The 19,017-nt window shown below is 46.9% G+C and overlaps 1 protein-coding gene across 7 annotated transcripts in view; it reads right to left on the reverse strand.

The window, feature by feature from the left end:
* Window positions 1-14,114: 14,114 nt before the first annotated feature.
* The window catches only part of Shroom3 (shroom family member 3), a 280,782-nt gene continuing 275,879 nt past the window's right edge, over window positions 14,115-19,017 (reverse strand). For all 7 annotated transcript variants that reach the window (XM_075944415.1, XM_075944414.1, XM_075944419.1 and 4 more), the window contains 2 exons: window positions 16,769-17,041; window positions 14,115-15,061 (listed from right to left, as the gene is read on the reverse strand). In XM_075944415.1, the coding sequence (XP_075800530.1) occupies window positions 14,681-15,061; window positions 16,769-17,041 (654 nt within the window). In that variant the 3' untranslated portion in view covers window positions 14,115-14,680. The remainder of the gene's footprint in view (window positions 15,062-16,768; window positions 17,042-19,017) is intronic.

Below are 19,017 nucleotides of genomic sequence, written 5' to 3' on the forward strand. Positions count from 1 at the left end.
ATATTACCCTATACATTTTTTTAATATTTACTATGCTACCCTTCCATTCCTCTGTCCATTTAACTTTTTAGACAGTTCAAAAGCTTTATTTCTGGTAAACACTTCAGCGTGCACAGCACTAGAGACATTTGCTTATACTTTTCCTTCACATGGTGTAGCATTCTCACGTGTGATAGTCAAAGGCACACCTTATGTTCCCTGGGATAGTTGTTGGTGGGATTTGAACTCAGAGCGCCGATGTGGAAAAGACTTGGTCTCCCATTGACTGCACTCCAACCCCTTGGTGAGTTCTGATGAATACACAAACCTGTGTAACTCAAGCCCCTTCCAAGGTGCAGAACATTATCCGTCCCATTCCCACACCCCACACCCCTGTGGAGTTTCCCACACTTTTCCTGCCTGGTTGCCCCAGAGACAATTCCATTTTTTTCTACTATACATTTGATTTACAAATGAAATCGTATAGTCTCTGTACTCTGTGTGAAATCCTCTCTTTCATATCTTTGAGGTTCATTCTTGTCTGAATCAGTACCTATGTCTTTTTTTTCCTTTTTTTTTTCTTTTGTCCTTGCCGTCTTGGGAATTTAAGCCAGGGCCTCCCATATATGGGGCAAGTTCTCTGCCCCTGAGCAAGAACCCCAACCCTTATGTCTTGTTATTGTTGAGTCAGACTCCATGATAGGATGGACTAAAGGATTTTCCTAGTCTTGGTGCAGCCCTGGGATGTTTCCCAGTTTGGGGCTTGTGTTACTTTTCTATGCTCATGACCAGACATCTGGCAGAAGTGAGAGAGAAAATGGCCATTTTGTCTCTTGGTTCCTAAGAGTCCAGTCCATGGCATCTCAGCTCCACGGTTTGGGCCCATTGTGGAGCTGAACACCATGATTGTGGGGTTCTTCATTGTGGGCAGGAAGATGCCAGGATGTAGTGACCTGCAGCCTTCCGCTGGGCCCCACCGCCTGCCTTTTCACATATTATTCCGAACAACGCCATCATCTTTGGACTCCATCAAGGGCGGGAAGCATTTGTTAGTTCGGAGCTCTCAAGGTCTACCTGTCCACGGAAATGCCTTCCCAGACACACTCAAAAGAACACATCATTAATTCCGTGGATCCCGTGACTCTAGCAGACACTGATGTCACAGTATAGGTTCTTAAAATGCTCTTCGGTAAATCTCTCTTGTGGATGTGTGTTCTTATTTTCCGTGGGTAAATACCTTGGAGAGACACAGTAGAATATGAATGTGCAATATGAACACAGAGCATATGGTCCCTTATGTGTGATATAAATATGGAGCTTATATTCCCATTAACCCAGCACTGCGTTCTGTAATAGGGAGTGAAGTCCTTAGTGACTGCATTGCTGGCAGGGGCAAGGCCATGTCAAGGACACCGAGGCCTTGGAACTGAGGGAAATTGGCAAGGCCATTGCCTGTATGGCCTCGGCTCAAGAGAAATGCCCAAGCTTTCCTTGGGAGTCTGAATCAGTGTCCAGGAACTTGACGCCAGCAAAGACTAGCAAGGGCAGCTTCCTCCTCCCAGCTGCTTACACCTGGAGAGTACTCACCCCCAGAGACCTCCAGAGGCCTCCAGAGACTAGCCAGCCCCTCCCCTGGGCTGCACATAATAAACTCAGTGGGGTTTCAGGTTGTGGCAGGTTAGGAAACTCCCACCTGATTCCACCTCTATTGTCTGTCCTTCCTTCAGTCCCTCCCCACCCCTAGTCAGGGTCCCATGACTCAACCCGGACCACAGAAGACAGTGATTTTAATGTTAGCCATTTCCACAGTTGTAGCAATGACTCATTGCACTTTAAATTTTCATTTCTCTGATCATTAACCACGGGGAGCATTGTTTGCTTGGTGACTGTATTTGCGTATCTGCCCTCATGGAAGAGCGCTTGTCTCAGTTATAGGCATTCTTATTTGTCATAGATGTAACTTGGTGCACGTGGTCTCCGACCGGTGTCCCCCCCCATCATTATTTTAATGGTAGCCAGGGATGAGCAGAGATGTTACATTTTGATGAAATTTAACAATTATTTTCTGCAACCAGTTTATAAAACCTTTCCTATGCCTGAGTTACAAACACATTCTCTCGTGTTTTCCATTAAAGCACCATATGACTATAGCATTTGTTTGTATCTATGATTCATTCAAAATTACGTTGGTGAATGGTATCAAGAAGGACCGATTTACTTTTTCTTTGTATGGACATTGTTTTTACAGCTTTATTTATATATAAAACCTTTCCTCCTGTTTAATTGCTTTTGGTACCCTTTTGGAAAAGCAAATGAGTATCGCAGTATTGGCCTATTTCTGAGTTCTTGTCTGTTTCATGAACCTGTAATGAAAACTTTTTGGAAAGCAGACCCTTTACTGTGTGAGTAACCATTGGAGCTGGCAACGTGAGCTAGAGACAGCCAAGCTGCTCTCTTGGGTCTAGGCTGCGCCTTTCACAAATATGCTTGTGGCATTTGGTCCTTCGTGGCAGCACGCCATGTCGCTGCTTGGCCTTGACATTCCGCGTCTCCTTTTTCTCGGGATTGGAAGGGAAGTGACAGGCAGACTCAGAAGGGGGCACAATGTGGACATCTTGGTATAACGCACCCCAAATGGTGACAGTCCCTCGACCTCCTGCTTCCGCAGTGAGACCAACGAGATGACAAAACTATCTGTTGGTCTTTGGGTTTAAGCCCATAGTCACCAGCTCTGCGCTTTGGGAGGCAAGCGTTATTCCACTGAGCTGTACCCCAGCCCTACACATCCATGGAATCCATCCATTCATTCATTCATTCATTCATTCAGGTGGGTTTTTTTTTTAAAATAACCATTTACTTCTTGTGAGCCAGAGAGAGCGTGTGTGTGCATACAGGACGCATGCGCAATGGCATGTGTGTGGCGGTCAGGACAGCTTGCAGGAGTTCCTTCTCTCCCTCTACCTGTGGAGCCTGGTATTGAACTCAAGTGTTCAGGCTTGGCACTGACCAGCTTTACTCACGGGGCCATCTCATCAACTTAGGTCAGCTCTTTTGAGATGGAGGCTTACTAAGTAGCTCAGGCTAGCCTTGAACTGGCAGTCCCCTGCCTTAGACTCCCAAGTGCTGGGATTACGGTCACATGCCACCAGGAGAGTCACCTCCTTCAGTTGTTAGGTATCGTGTTATGTAAGTATCATTTAGGTCGAGGTGGTTGGTCAGTTCAGGTCCTGTGTGTCCTTACTGAGGTATGGCTGGTTTGTTCTGGTCTAGTGAAAGAGAAAGATAAGATCATAGAATTTTGTGGCTCTTTTAAAAAATTGTGTATTTTTTCACTATTTAAGTCAGTCCATACATATGAGTTTCTGCTGAATCAACACCTTCATCGTTATGGTAATATTTTTACCCAGAAGTTTAGTTTTTCTAACATTATCATAGTCTCGGCAGTGTTATATTTATTGATAGCACAATTTATCTTTGTACATTTAGTCCCTTTCAATCTGTTAGTTTATATATACCTATTTGAACAGATCATGGAAAACAGAGTTAGGTCTTGCCTCTTAATTCATTCAGAAAACCTGTCATCAGAATGTAGTGCAATGGGTGAGGGTTGTAGCTCAGTTGACAGTGCTTGCCTAGCCAGCATGAAGCTCGCGGGAGAAGCCCTGTGCATACAGGTCAGTCTGGTGACCCACGCCTGTAAGCCCAGCACGCAGGAGGCCAAGAGGAAGAATCAAAGTCTAAGGACACGGAAGGTGATGTTCAGCAAACACCTGGGGTACACAAGACCCTGACCAAAAAAATCAAAACAAAAAAAAAAATCTAAACAAACTTCTTTGAAACCTGGAGAGATGGCTCAGTGGTTAAAAGCACTTGATGCTCTTGCAGAGGACCCAGATCAGTTCCCAGCACCCACCTGGTGTTCAGACATCTCTAACTGCAGTTCTAGGGGTCCTGGCACCCTCTTCTGGCCTTCTGAAAGCAGTACACGTTCATATGTGGTGGCAAGATAACTAATTTTTTTCTAATTTAGTGTAATTATTCTCTTACAAGGCTGGACTTAGGGGCTGCTGTGTGGTTTGTTTGCCTCCTCTGCTTTTCACTTTCTGTTTTCACTGTTTCCTTTGGGGTTGTTGGATATTTTATCAAATTCCTACTTAAGTGATAAACCCATGTTGTATCTGTAACATTCCGTATTTAACGTTTGGCGGAGAGATTGCAAGGTCAGACCCTCGATCGTGGATCATATCAGAAAGCCCTTACTGTGTTTTGCCAGACCGGATGGTTTCTATCGAGTTTGCCGGCTTTTTTTCTTCCTCTCTGGTTTGCTTTTACATCCTTTCTGTTGGAATTTTTTCATTTTGGAGATATTTTTCACTTTTATAAATTTTCATGTTTCCTTTGCATAGTTCATTCTTTGGAGTTTTCCTGTCTTTTTATTCGTTTTGTGCTCTTATTCTGAACTCTTCTTGGTTGTTTTTTGTTTTTACCTTATGGAGTGCACATAGGACAGCTGCCTTCAAGTCTTCCTGGGTCAATTCCAACTTCTATGCTGTCCCCAGTCATGGTCTTTGCTATTGGTTTTCGTGTTTTTGCTGCTTCCCGTGTAGGGGGAGTTTATAATCTGATGCATATATATTTTTGAGGATATTATATCCCGAAGACTTTTGAGGCTACTAGATAGTTCTTTGGAGCTATTGCAGAAGAAAGTGGGGGTGCTTTTCTCCGAGTGGTGTGAATGTTGTGTAAGCCATTAAGACCGTGAGTGCTGCTCCCCACATCTAACCAGTCATTTCTCAAGCAACAGTCAACGCTCGGTTCAGCTGTGGTATACTCTCTAAAGATTTATTGTGTGTATGCGGGATGTGTGTGGGAACCCGTGCGGTGACTCACGTGTCTAAGAGGGAGGACACTTTGTGGAATCAGTTTCATCCTTCCACTTTGTCCTGAGTTCGGGGATGGACCCTTGGTTTCCAGGTTTGCACGGCACGCACCCTTTACTGGCTGAGCCGCCCCATCAGCCTAGAGTGCAGTAGTTTTAGGTGATCTTCCCTACAGATGGTCCTTTGTTTTGGGGTCAAGAGATTTGGGCAGAGCTGAAACCCAGGGTTTTTGTGATTCGCTTCGGTAGCTCTCTCTGATGCTATCTTTCACTTCAGGCCCTCATGGTTTCTCTTCTGGCCAGGAGGATGGTGGATTTTCCCACAGATCGCCAGCTGCCTCTCAAGATGCTGCCTATATCCTGCCCTCAGGAAATAAGTTGGTTTTGGTTTCTTTTTTCTTTTTAAAAATTTCCTTTGTTTTATTTTTATGTGTACGGGTGTTTCCGCTTACACGTATGTCTGTACGCTACGTGCATGTAGTGCCTGTTGTGGCCAGAAGAGGACGCTGGATCCCCCGGGACCAAAGTCCAAATGGTTGTGAGCTGCTATGTGGATGCTGGGGATCAAATCTTAAGTCTGCTGCAAGAGCAGCCAGAGCTTTAACTGCAGAACCATCTCCCCAAGCCCAGGACACAGTTTTACAAATCAAAACTATCACCTGAAAGTCTTCTGTCCAGCTTTTGATGCCGTCCTAGATCTTCTTTGTCAAGTGGTATTCTCTGTGTGTTTGTCACCGTTTATAGTGGTACCGTGGGGAAGCATGGAGGACTCGTCTATGCTATTACTTTGTGATGTTTGGCCTGGGACCTCCCACACAATTGTAACTGCACACATGTTCATACACACAGAGGTGACATTGTCCAAGTCTGGCCTAAGCCAACGAAAAGTGGTGTGTGTGACTCGGGGTACGCGCTCTTGTTCTTTTCTTTTTTGGGCACGCATCACTTTCCATTGGCTTAGGAGGCAAAGGAGTTGCATCCCCACCTTCATAGAAGGCTTGAGACTAGCCTGGGCTATGTGAGACTAGCCTGGGCTACATGCACAGGCACAGTGGAAGCCAAAAAACAACTCTCAAGAGTTGGTTTTCTCCTGTCGTTTTCTGGGATCCAGTGGTTGAATGCAGGTTGTCAGTCCTGTGTGAAAGTATTGCCACTCACTGAGCCATCTGTGGGCCTTTTGATTTGTGCATGCAGTGCCCGTGGAGGCCAGAAGAGGGCACCAGCTTCTCTGGGGCTGGTTGAGAGCCACCTTATGGATGCTGGGAATGCAGGGCCATCCCTCTAGCTCAGTGGTTCTCGACCTTCCAAACACTCAGGCCCTTTAATATAGTTCTCATGCTGTGGTGACCCCAACCATAAAATTATTCTCGTTGCAACTTTGTAATTTTGATACTGTAATGAGCCATAGTGTAAATATCTGATATGCGACCCCGTGAAAGGGTCATTTGACCCCCAGGTTGGAACCACTGCCCTACCCCTTCAGTTTTTCAATTTTTTTCTTTTTTACTCTTGTGGTTAAGCTGCTGTGAAGCTCTTGCTCCTTAGCTTACAAGGGGATTGTAGCCTAAAAAAAGACACACTGCAAGGTGGAAAATGTCAGCAAAAAATAGATTTGATATGCTTGACTTTCTGAGGACCCACCAGATAAGAGGTGAGCCCACGGTCAGAGTGTGATGGGGGTGGTGGGTCACTGTCACTGCCCAGTGTCCTCCAAGGATAGCAGTGGGCTGGGAAGAGACCGGAGTCTGGAGTACAGCTTCTCCTGAATGTTTATCACGAAGTCACGTGAATCACTAAGTCATTAAGTTGAGAGTGCCGTGTGCCCATTTTCTCTGCGATAAACCCCTAAAAGTGTGGTTGCCAGATCATGCGTAAATGTTGCATTTTTCTAACAAACTACTAAACAGTTCTTCAGACCACTGCATGCTCCCCAGCAACGCAGAACCCCATTTCCCCTGCTTACTCCCCAAAGCTGATATTAGCCATCCTAGCAAGTAAAACAGAATCTCACTGACATTTAAATGCTGCCTTCCCTGGTCATTTAAATGGTTGTTCACCTTTGTGTACTCGACGGCTCATAGCTCCCTGTGAGAAACGGTCATTTAATTTTTTGTCTAAGCTCTTAAAATTGTTTTCTTTTCATTGCGGATTTACATTTATCAGTAACTTAAAATGCAGCTTTTATCTATTTACTTGTAACATATGCAACTCTCCCTAAATAAAGCTCCTTGGCATTTGGGACCAGAAGCAGAACTCTGACTTTCTCTTGACATGCTCCCCTGAAGCAGGCCCTGAAACAGTTCTCCGGCCTTCCCGGGAAGTAGGTCACAGTGCAAGATGACTTCAGACAGACAGACTCCCTGCTTCAGCCTGTCTGGAATCACAGGCCTGAGCCACCATGCTGGCTTTCCCATCTTTTCTTTAAAAAAAAAAAAATTGTTATACATTCTATCTGTGTATATGCCTGTAATGCCAGAAGAGGGCACCAGACCTCATTGCAGATGGTTGTGAGCCACCATGTGCTTGCTAGGAATTGAACTCAGGACCTTTGGAAGAGCAAGCAATGCTCTTAACCACTGAGCCATCTCTCCAGCCCCCCATTTTTTAGATAAGTCTTTAACTAGCCAGACTAACAAGTGTTAGGAAATACCTCACTGCAATTTGAATTTCTGTTTTTGCTTACAAATGCGCACATGTGCACTTGTGTGTGTGTGTGTGTGTATGTATATGCAGTACAAGTACATGCTTTGTGTGTGCGCACACCTGAGGTTGATGTCGGATGTCTTTCTCTATTGCTCTGTACTTTAGTTACCAAAGGAAGGACCTTTTGGTAAGCTGGGATCTCGACCTATGCAGCTAGTCTACCTAGCTGACTTGCCTGGGGATACCCTGTCTCTGTTGAACGTCACACCTGCCCAGTCTTTATTTAAATCCTGGGGCTCTGAAGTCCAGACCTTACGTTTGTGTGGCAGACACTTTAATATCCAAGCCACCTTGCTAGTCGTATACTTCATATGATTAAAAAAGTTGAGCATTTTAATGTGTCTGTTGGCCATTTTTATGTCTATTTTGTGAAATGTCTATTCGAGTCCATTGCCCACTTTGAATAGAGCCGTTGGCTCTCTGATCATTGAGTTACTTGGGGTCCTTGTTTATCCAGTATAGGAGCTGCAGCTATTTCTCCACTCTCGGGTCATCCCTTGGCTCTGTTTCCTTTGCTGAGCGGTTCTGTGGGGGACTCATCCCATTCTCTATTTGTTTCCACTGTCTGTTTTGGGGGTCATAGCTAAGAAATCACTCCCACGTGTCATGGAGGCTACCTTTATTTTTTCCTAGTAGTTTTCTAGCTCGCGAGTGAGAATCTAGCTCTCTCGACGGTATTTATTGGAAGGGCTGTCTTTCCCCATGCCTCATGCTTGTTGATTTTGATTAATGCTTTGGACTTGACAAGCTAACTTCAGCAGCCCTTTAAAGCTTCCATGCGCTTTCCTGTTGTAACTAACACCTTCTTTTTCAGCTTGAAGAGCTCTGTTTGTCTTTCCCTTAGAGAAGGCCTCATGCTGATGATATTCTATCTTGCCTTTCTCTTCTCAGAGGAAGTCTTTCTCTGCTAAGAACTAACATTTGCAAGAAGCTTCTACAATTCGCCTTTATTTTTATTTTTGTTTATTTTTGAGGGCTGTAATTACGGATGTGTGGCACCATGCCTGGCTTACAATTTCTTTATAAACCCTGTTACATCTTCTTCAATATTTTGTATTCAAAACAAGGAGTGTTTGGTGGGGTGTGTAGACAAGACTCTGGGAATACGATTTAAAAGGAAGCCAAAGGGAAAAGTGAAAGAAAAGGATTTGTGATTCTCAGTATGAAAGTAAACACCTCCTGAAGGGTTTGAACCACAGAAGGCAGGGATGCCTTGGTGTGGGAAAAGTTTCCTCAGAGTTTTAAGTAGGGACATGAAACATGGCCAACAATAAGGACCACGATAGCAGCCAGCATTATGGATCATGAAAAGTCTCCCGACATATGTTAGCATGCTTCTGGAGAGAAAATCACCATCATTCTGGGAATTAAAGAACAAGAAGATGGCCAGCATAGAAAAAGAAATAGGGAAAAATGCAGAGAGACAAAGACAAGGCATACACACACACACATATACACACACACATATACACATACACACTTATACACACACACACATATACACACATACACATATACACACACATATACACACACATATACACATATACACACACATATACACACATATACACACACATATACACACACACATACACACACACACAGACACACACATAGACATGGGTCAGCTGAGAGACAAAGATTGACAGACATACAATACATACTTGTAATAATCCTCAGTCTGAATCTGATGTCTTTAAAGATTTTGAGTACTGTAGATCATATATTTTGAGTACTGTGGATTGTATAAAGATTTTGAGCACTTTAGACGTATAAAGCTCATCTGAAAAGAACATAGAGAGGAAACTGCTTTGTTTGTGACCCTTGCTCTTTCAACAAACACGGCGTCTACCTGATAAGCCTTGCTGTGCTCCTTATTGTCTGGGAAATGGTTCTTAGGGATCAAAAGGTACAAAATTGTATGACTTCAGACGATAAAGTCAAGGGACTAATGCAGGAAACTGTATTTGTGCCAGTTTGGGCGTGATACTCAGCTTTCTCAGTAGAGGGCGCTAGAGCGGTGAGCTGGGTGGACTGCAGATGCAGATACTCCCCTATTAGAACGGGGAGATGTTCTAGTAAACGGGTCACAATGGAAAACGTGGTTAAGTTGAAATATATCTGATGCCCCTAACATGGACTACCATCTCAGCCTAGTCTACCTTCACCATGCTCAGAAAACTTAACAGTAGCCTGCTTTGGAGCAAAAATCATCTAACAGTCCCTACTTCATAAGTGTTCAGCTCACGAAGTTTATACTGGAGGTAAGAAGCAGAATAGTTGAGCGAATGCATTTTGTACCATTATAAGGCTGGAAAATTATAAACCGAACTGCCATGTAAGTTGGAGCCTGTGCGTTGCTATCCTCACCTCTGCCTCACGGTGAGCGTGGTGGCCGTGAGGACATCTAATGGAGTTTTCAGTTCCCACTATATCCCATAATGTGGGTTATCCCCTGCTACCCTGTAGCCTCAGCCTGGTCGTGACCTTTTCCTGGGCTTCCTGACTGCAAGCTCTGGCAGATTCTGCTTGTCTGAAATCCAGCGGGTTCCCAGAGTGGCCTGCTTTTCCGTGTGCCGTTATCTGTGCTGGCAGACTGCATTTGTCTGCACTGCGGAGGGTCGCTTCCCGCTAGTCTGTGGGGAGTGTGATCCCGGTCATGCAAGTGAGCTAGCTCCACCTCCCTGCTGTGTGAGGCAAGTCCAATTCTCTAAGGTCTGAGCATCCTTTACGGGGAGGGACATCTCTTCAGGTCTGTCTTTCCCTGGGTCTTCTTTAGTTTGAGGGTGCTCACACCATCTCCTGCTATGCCGTGGCCACTTGTCTCGTTACTTTGTCCCTATGCTACGTTTCTCCTTTCCGCCACTGTGTGAGTTGACAGCAATGCTGATGCTTTCCTGGATGCACGGCTGCCTTCCCATTTAGAGAGCGGAATTTTTAAAGTGCAGCACCAGTTGAGTCAGTGGCTGGTTTTCCTCCCTGGCTTTAAGACTTTTTTCACTTCTCAAAGGGGACGGACACTCTGCTTCAATAGCTAGACTGTCATAACTCATGTGGTACAGACTTGAGAGGAAGCGACCACCCATTCGTCCAGGACAAGGTATTCTTGTGGGGTGTGTGTGTGTGTGTGTGTGTGTGTGTGTGCGCGCGCGTGCGTGCGTGTGTGTGTGTGTGTGTGTGTGTGTGTGTGTGCGCGCGCGCGCGCGCATGTGCGTCAGCTAGCCCATCGGCTTAGTTTGATTAAATGTAAAACACACCTGGAGGGCATGGGGAGCAGGGAGCCCTGTCATTGCTCGGGGTTTTGTCAAAGCAGGGGGAGACAATAACAGTAATAGAAGTAACATAGCTAAGCTGAGCAAGTATGCATTGCTTTGAACCTCTGTGATTTTTATTTTTAAAATCTGGGACTTCACAGTTCATGATGGCCTTGTGATCCTACCGAAAGAAACTGTGCAAACGGTCATAGCAGAGGCTCTTACAAGTTAGGGCACACCAGGATGAGCTGGAGATGGTTTTAAACCCAGGGCCCAGCCTGCCTGGTGCCTTGGCAATAGCATCCCAGGGGATCATGATATATTTTGAGAAACCATGAGTTGGCACGGGCTCCTGTAAGGTTTTATCTAAAATCAGAGTAAGTAAAAGTTCCTGTATCCTGTTATGGTATGAAAATGGTGATTGTCTATCTGATGTTCCACCTCAGAGTTAAGGCAGCTATGTCCTTCGCCACTGATTTCTGTGTGGCAAGGTCTTGGCGTACCCCTGGTCACTTCAGACCTGCTGGAAATGAAGAAGTGACTTCAGACAGCGTTTCTTCTTTCTGGTAATAATGTGAATGAATCCCGTTTCTCCAAAAAATAATAATAGTAAAATTCTGAATTAGCATGCCAATGCTAAGTAGTCTCAAGGAAAGGAAAACTAGAGAGCAGAGAATTTGGAAACACAAGAATAAAAACGCAGTATTTTTTTAAGTATCCAGAAAGACAAAACCAGTAATTTAATCCTGAGGAGTTATTAGCTGTTGGTGGTGGCAGGGGCAGGGGGGCAGTCATTTTTTGAGGGTGTGGCCAGTGGTAGGCTGCCCCATGCCCATGCACACATGGGCAGCACTAATTGGAGCTAGTGGATTATTATTCTTATTTTTTAAAGGGACACAGAATTTATGAAAGGGGATTATATGGAGAGAATCCAGGGAGAGCTGGAGGCAGGGAGTGGGAGAATAAAATTTAAAAATATAATTTACATATATGTAATTCTTGAACAATAGATACTTTAAAACAGATCTGTTAATGTTAAGTACGCAGCGTTCAAGGCACAGATGTCCTTTTCAACTACGTGTTTTGATCAGATATGAAGAAGACAAATAAGAAAACGAGCAGAAACCAGCTCGGCTTCCTCTCCTCAATGGCAGCGACTGATGCGGCCCGAGCTGGCTATTTTTCCTGTTTGGAAACCAGCTGTACAAACTGAAACCTAAGCATCTCCCAGAGCAAAGGAAACCCTGCTTGATGTCTTCCATGACTCCGAGGCCCCTCCCCAACTCTTTCGGTGAACCAGAAGGCTGAGTCAGCTGGCTTGCAGCAACAGGCCGGAACACCCCCGGTCACAGGTCACATCCTTTCCTGGAACGTACAGGTTTCTGGTGCACTCTCAGGGCCCTGTGACACAACCGCACCTGGTGTGAGCGGGAAGTGCGTCGAGAGAACACCGTGACACATGCGCCTCTGAAGCCCCAAGGGGTGGCGTGACTGTGACTGGGCTCTCACTGCCTCCACCCGGGACCCTGCGGGAAGCTTCTACAGTAAGTGATTGCTGTAAGGGTAGAAAGCACAGGGTTTCTAGCTGGGGTTTCTTCAATGCACAGGGCAGCAAGTCCGACATCAGTGAAGGCCACGTCCCCCTAAGAATCAGATTTCTAAGTCCCACTGGGTACCTCGCTCACTTCCTTGTGACAGGGGAAGGATGCTGATTGCAGCAAGAGGACAGTTGCCATGCTGTGAAGTTAAATGTCTAAAACAGAAGCCATCAGTGTGTGGACCGACACCAGTCGAAGCTTGCAGTGTTTGTATTTGACCACACGGAGGCCTGAGGACAACCCTAGGTGCTTCTCGGGCGCTGTACACTCTGTATTTTGGAACAGGGTCTCTCACTGGCCTGAAACCACCAAATAAGCTAGGCCAGCTGGGATCCCCAGGGACCATGCTCCAATGTCCTGTTGCTTTTAGTGGATTCTGGAGTTTGAACTTCTGCCTGCAAGGCAAGCATGTTTTCTTGCATTTATTTACTGCACATGTGCGCATACCCATGTGCTATGGCATACGTGTAGTGCTCAGGGGACGACCTGCAGGCGTTGGTCTCTATGTCCAGTGTGCGGGTTCTAGGGACAGAGCCCAAGGCTGTCAGGCCTGACAGCAAGCACCTTGCCCTGCTGAGCTACCTCACCATCCCTGTGTTGGCTCCTGGGAGCTCCAGAATTTCCCCCAAGGCTTTTACTGAGGACATCTGTGGACATTTGCTGAGAAGCTTTTAGTTCTGAGAAAATGTCAGCCGGGCGGTACTACATTAACTTCAAAATAACCGTGCAGTGTAGTGTGGCTGGTGAATACGCTCTCTGGCTTCTTGAGTCATAATGGTCCCTTTGGAAGGAGAGAGAAGCATTTAAACACAACCCTGGGAAAATGCTGGCCTCCTTGATCGTTGCACGAGCACCGTAGACAAGCGCCACAGCACAAAGCAATAGCTTCGGTGGCCTCTACATTACCAGCAAGCAAAAACAGTTTGTGGTGTATCACCTTCTCCAGCCGCTATGCACAGCCTGGCTCCTGGCCCTAACGCCAGTCTCATCCTGATTTGTTTGAATAGACTCAGACCTCAGGCCACGGAACCCCGTACCCGCTGTCACTGAGGTCACCGTTCAGGCTTTGATAGACTTGGGCCACTCACGAGCTCTCACTGAAACATGACAGTAGAAATCAGCTCCTCATAATCGCCAGGTTTACATTCGGAAAACCAACTTTTAAAAAATATTAAACATCCAGATTATGTAGCTCACTAAGTAAGCACGATTAGCCCACGGCCTGCATGGGATAGCAGCACGGGTTGTTTTGAACTGGCTTAGACTCTGGACTTATTTCTCACAGGTTTGAGAACTGTTGTCTCCGTTAATAAACTGGTGAAGATGACATGCAGCCGGAGGAATCATCACAGGGCCGCACAGAGCCTTCCTCCTGGGGAAAGCGGTGTTTGATACAGGAGAGACGTGGTAAGACCTGAGCATCGTGGAAAGCGGGATCGCTCACCCAGCTAGCACACATGTAGGTGGCCACTGGTCTTTATAAACACCAGAGGCTGGACAGAGGGCTCAGCAAGTAAAAGGCACCTGTGATGCAGTCTGATGACCAAGTTCATCCTCAGAGCCCACTAAGTGTCTAACTTCTACACGAACACCGAGACAATCACATCAACCCACATGTCACTGACCACACACAGCATGTTTATATACAAATATATACACACGAAATAGATTTTTAAAAAACCCACAAGAATCTCCATATTCAATTTGACTATCTTTGGATTCTTCATTAGGTTTCCACAAAATACAAAGCTCACAGAAAGCTCTACATGCACCACAAAACAGAATCAAATGAGTGGTTAGCACACAAACAACGATCTGTTTCATTTTTCAAAATATAAATAACAAAAATGTTCAAGGTTTTGCAGTTTTCTGAACGTGTGTCTTTGTAAGGCTTTGGGGCGCAGTCTGGTGCTTGCGCCCTGTCATGAGCAGGGAAGGCCACTGCGGATCCATTCCTGAGGTGGCACACAGTGTCTGTGCTGCTCCAGCCTGTGAAAACCTGCACGGTCAAACGCCCTCCACCAGGCTAGAGTCATTAACTTTCCTTCTGGGCATGCAGAGTGGGAAGGTCCCGGCAGCACGCGAGCTCAGAAGACCAACCATGAAAGGCAAGAGAGGAAAGACGGGCTTCTTCCGGGATACAGTCCCTTCCTTTTACCCCGGAAGCCCCCAGTAACCCACAGTTCAAACTGCAGTCGCAGCGAGACATCTTTAGATTAAATAGTATTAGCACGGCATCTCTTGGTTGAGTCTTTCAGGAGAGGTTAAAGTGGAGAGGTCAACGATGGGAAACCGCCACTGAGCATGGAGCCCCCTGCAGAGCCCCCCACAGGAGCCACAGGGCTGGAGAGAGCCGGGGGCAGGGAGATGGCCCCTGCCTTGGGCCTGAAGTCCGAGGGAAGAGACTCCAGCAGACACTTGACCTGCTCCTGGCCCAGTTTTATCTTGTCATCCAGCTTCCGCTGCTCGATAAGGAGTGTGGACTTCATTTTCACAAAATGCTGGTAGTCCTGGAGCTGCTCAGGGGACAGGTAATTGGCCAGGATGGCCAGCACCACACGCTCCCTCCGGTCCAGGTTCTCCTTGAGCTCCCGCGCATCCTCATGCTGCCCAGCCAGGATCTTCCTCTTCTCGTTCAGAGAACGCTGCCAGGGTAGAGCAAAAGGGCAGTCAGTCAGAACACAGAAGATGGTCCAGGCTCTGGGCATGCAACCTCTGACAGGACTGCAGACCCCTCTCTACCAACAGCGTAAGGGTGGGGCTTTAAAGCTATTCTCCTTCTGCTGACACTGTGTGCTGAAGTGGCCATGGGGACTGTCCGACCCTTTCATGTCTACACTTAGACTTAATTCTCAAGTTCTCTTGAGTACTGTGTGTCCCCCTAGGGACACCAGAAAGATTCTCAGCCACTTCTCTAGCTACTGAATCAAAAACTCTGCAGGGGCTGGAGAGATGATGCAGTGGTTCTGAGCACCGACTGCTCTTCGAGAGGACATGGGTTCGATTCCCAGCACCCACATGGCAGTGACAGGGCATCGCCATGCTCTCTTCAGGAAATGCATGAGTCATGCAGACATAAACAGGCAAAATTAAGCTCAACATCTTAAACCTCTGCAGGAAGGCCCTGAAATCTGTGTTTCAACAGGACCGCCCGGTGAGTCTTTAACAAACAACTGTAGAAGGTTTGAGCCCCTCCTTGCCCCCACTGTAACAACAGGAACCCATTCCCTTCTCTAAAGAGTCACCCCACCAGCCCAGGCTGCCTTGGGCCTCTAGTCATGAATTAAAGCCCTTCATCAAGGGTGCTGACTCCCATCCAGTGGCGAGCAGTCTTGTCTCCTCAGCACTGTTTCTAGAGGCGCTTCACCGTCTTGCATCCGCCGGGTCAACACATGTAAGTACATTTTTTTAAAGGATATGAGTAGAACTATTTATTTATTTATTTATTTATTTATTTATTTATTTATTTATTTAGTATACAGTATTGTGTCTGCAGGCCAGAAGAGGGCGCCAGATCTCATTACAGATGGCTGTGAGCCACCATGTGGTTGCTGGGAACTGAACTCAGGACCTCTGGAAGAGTAGGCAGTGCTCTTATCCATTGAGCCATCTCTCCAGCCCCACATGTAAGTACTTTTTAAAAAATTTTAAATAGTTTTTCAGACTTGTCAGGCTAAAATGACTGAAAAAATGTAAAATAGAATTCAATCATGAAGTACAGTGACTTAAATTTCCTTATTTAGGATTATTAAAGACTCAGGTGACTCTGCCCCAAATTTCCCAAATTTGAGACGGGTCTCACTGTACCTCTGGCTGGCCTGGAATTTAGCAAGTACCCAGGCTGGCCTTGAACTCAGCAATCTGCCTGCCTGCCTCGCCCTCTCCGAGGGATAAAAGGTGTGTGCCAGCAACACCACGCCCAGACAGCTTTTAGGAAGATTTCTATGAGACTGCCTAGGAACAGTCTAGAGTCAAAGGGTGCAATCGTGGGCTATGCAACAGTGAGACCCTGTCTCAAAGAACAAAAACAAACAAAAAAATCGGAATTTTATAAATATCTCCATTTTCACAGTTCTTTCCCCAATCAGAAAAGACGTAATACAGTCTGGACGTTGAATTAAAGCCATACACTTCCTGCCTGGGACTTGGATTGACAGCTGGAGACTGAAGCTTCACGGCCATTCCTCCCCACCCTGTACCAGCCCCTGTGGATGGACACGCTGGAGGTGGGGACTTACTGGGTCACCTTTTCTCTTTTCCCTACTGAATCTTCTAGTTTCTCAGAGGCTAACCATGCTGCAGCAATGGTAAAGATGCAGGACAGGACACACGAAGCACAAACTGGCACATACCCTTTCTTCTGTACTGGCATCTTCACCGAGGCCACTGAGGACGTTCTCCACCCGGGCGAGGCGTCCGGAGAGCGAGAGCAGCAGGTTGACCACCTTGTCCAAGTCCCCGATGAACATCTTGTACTTGTCAAACTCGTTGGGTTTGCAGAGCTCACTGATGAGGGCCTCGACCTCTTCGCCCAGGGCATTGTTCAGCTTGATGTCCATGAGCAGGCTTCCCTTTGCTTCCTGGAGGGTCTCCAGCTTGTGGGTGAGGCTTCCGATGAGCTCAGCCTGGAACAACAGGAGTCACCCACGTCAGGTGACTGACACCCCCAGCCCCATCCTGCCTTCAAGGCTCAGCTAAAAGCTCCCCTACTCCACAAGGACCAGTGACTCAACATCAGAACATTTTTCTGGCCTTTCCCCGAATGCCTGTCTACACCTGCCATTCCCTGAGCCCATTCAGCGTCCAGAGGACAGCACCTGATTACACATTGCCTGGTCATGCTTCCCCACTGTCTCATGGGCTTGTTAACTTCTCATTCACGGCCCTTTCGTGACATTTCTTACTGGGTACAATAGCAGGAGTTGGAAGGCAGGGGCAGAAAGCCACCAAACAGAGTGAAGGGAATCACCTGTGGGCTGAGAGCGGAGTATTAGCTGACCTTTGTGCACAATTACTGTGTGCTATGTCACACAGACCAGCCTCCCCCAGCTCACGGATGCTAGTCCAGCACATACAATTACTGTGTGCTATGTCACACAGACCAGTCTCCCCCAGCTCACGGATGCTAGTCCAGCACATACAGCAGGGGAGCGAGAGGCTCCGGGAGGAGCCTCCTAAGGCAAGCGCATCCATCGTCAGAGGGGCTATCCTCACACAATCATTACAATTCTGAGGCCACAACTTTCTGATAAAGTCCGTTTTTCTTTTAAACTATATTTGGATTTAGTTACCATGGTTGTGTAATTTAAGCACCCAATTCCAATATTTTGTACTTATAAAAAGGAGGCTACACAAAGATATCTCTCCATTTTGTTGATTATAGCCTCTGGGGGGTCTTACTATGTATCCCAGCTTGGCTTCAAAGATACTATGTAGACAGTACGGCTGGGAACTTGTGCCTCAGCCTATCCAGTGCTGGGATTATGGGCATCAACGCTATGCCCAGCCTTAGAACACAAGGGACTGGAGAAACTAAGGCTTTGCTCTGAACCGCAGTCAGGGTGAGGAACACGCTCCCAGGGAAACGGCACTCTACGACCTCCACCCAGGAGCCAGCACGTCACAGCTCCTGGTGTCAGCGGCTCATGTAGCCTTGAAATGCCACACTCTGGCGTGAACAGTGACATCCTGTTGTCCCCAACTTTCCTGATCCCCACGACTAGGGTTGCCTTTTTAGTGGAAAAGCTGCGCAGTGTCTATGCATTTCTCTTCTCAGCTGAAGGCTGAGCCCAGGAAACACAGGGGAGGGAACATTACCTAAGGATAATCATCTTCTCTACTGCCCCAGCCCGAAAAGCACCTTTGTAACTCCAGAACTGCCTCCTAGGGAATGCTGAACTGGGGTGACCTCGCTCCCGTGAAGAGAGCTCCTCCACACTACAGCGGGCAGCAGACAGATGTCACTACGGCACGAGAATGGCTGCCAGCCATGAGACGGCAGCCCTGGTGATTCTAACCCTGCAGAGCGCAGCTGCCAGCCACTCTGCTGCCAGCCAACACGGCATCTAGCCAGGCATGTTCGTAAACTCCTGCAATCCCAGCGCTTGGAAGGGAGAGGCAGAGGACGGCTGCAAGTTCAAGCTCCAGGTAGGCTATGACTGCACAGCAAAACCTTCTCTCAGAAAAGAAAAATGAAATTAAAAAAATCAAGGCGGTCAAGCTGTCCCAGCAGATGGGGGTGCTCGCCACCAAGCCTGACTAATACACTGCCCCCGCCCTGAGTTGGAGAAGAGAACAGATTCGCTCAGGTTGTCAGTTGGTCTCCAATGTATGTACTGTTGAGCAAATATGTTATACACAAACAAGTACTGTAATAGTTTTAAAGAGAAAATATAAAGTCAGCGAGACAGCGTATCAGGTTAAGGGGCTGCCCAAGCAGGACTAGCAACCCGCGTACAAATCTAGTCTGCTGGGTCTTTCTGTCCAGACCCAGCCCTGGTTTTCAGAGGCATGGACGCTGGAGAGAGCCACAAGTAGACACCACAGAAGCCTATGAACGCTCTCTGCATGGACTACTGAGCAGGCACCCCAGTCCCTCCTG

This window comes from Microtus pennsylvanicus, chromosome 12 (genome assembly GCF_037038515.1).
Source record: "Microtus pennsylvanicus isolate mMicPen1 chromosome 12, mMicPen1.hap1, whole genome shotgun sequence".
NCBI classification, from domain to species: domain Eukaryota; kingdom Metazoa; phylum Chordata; class Mammalia; order Rodentia; family Cricetidae; genus Microtus; species Microtus pennsylvanicus.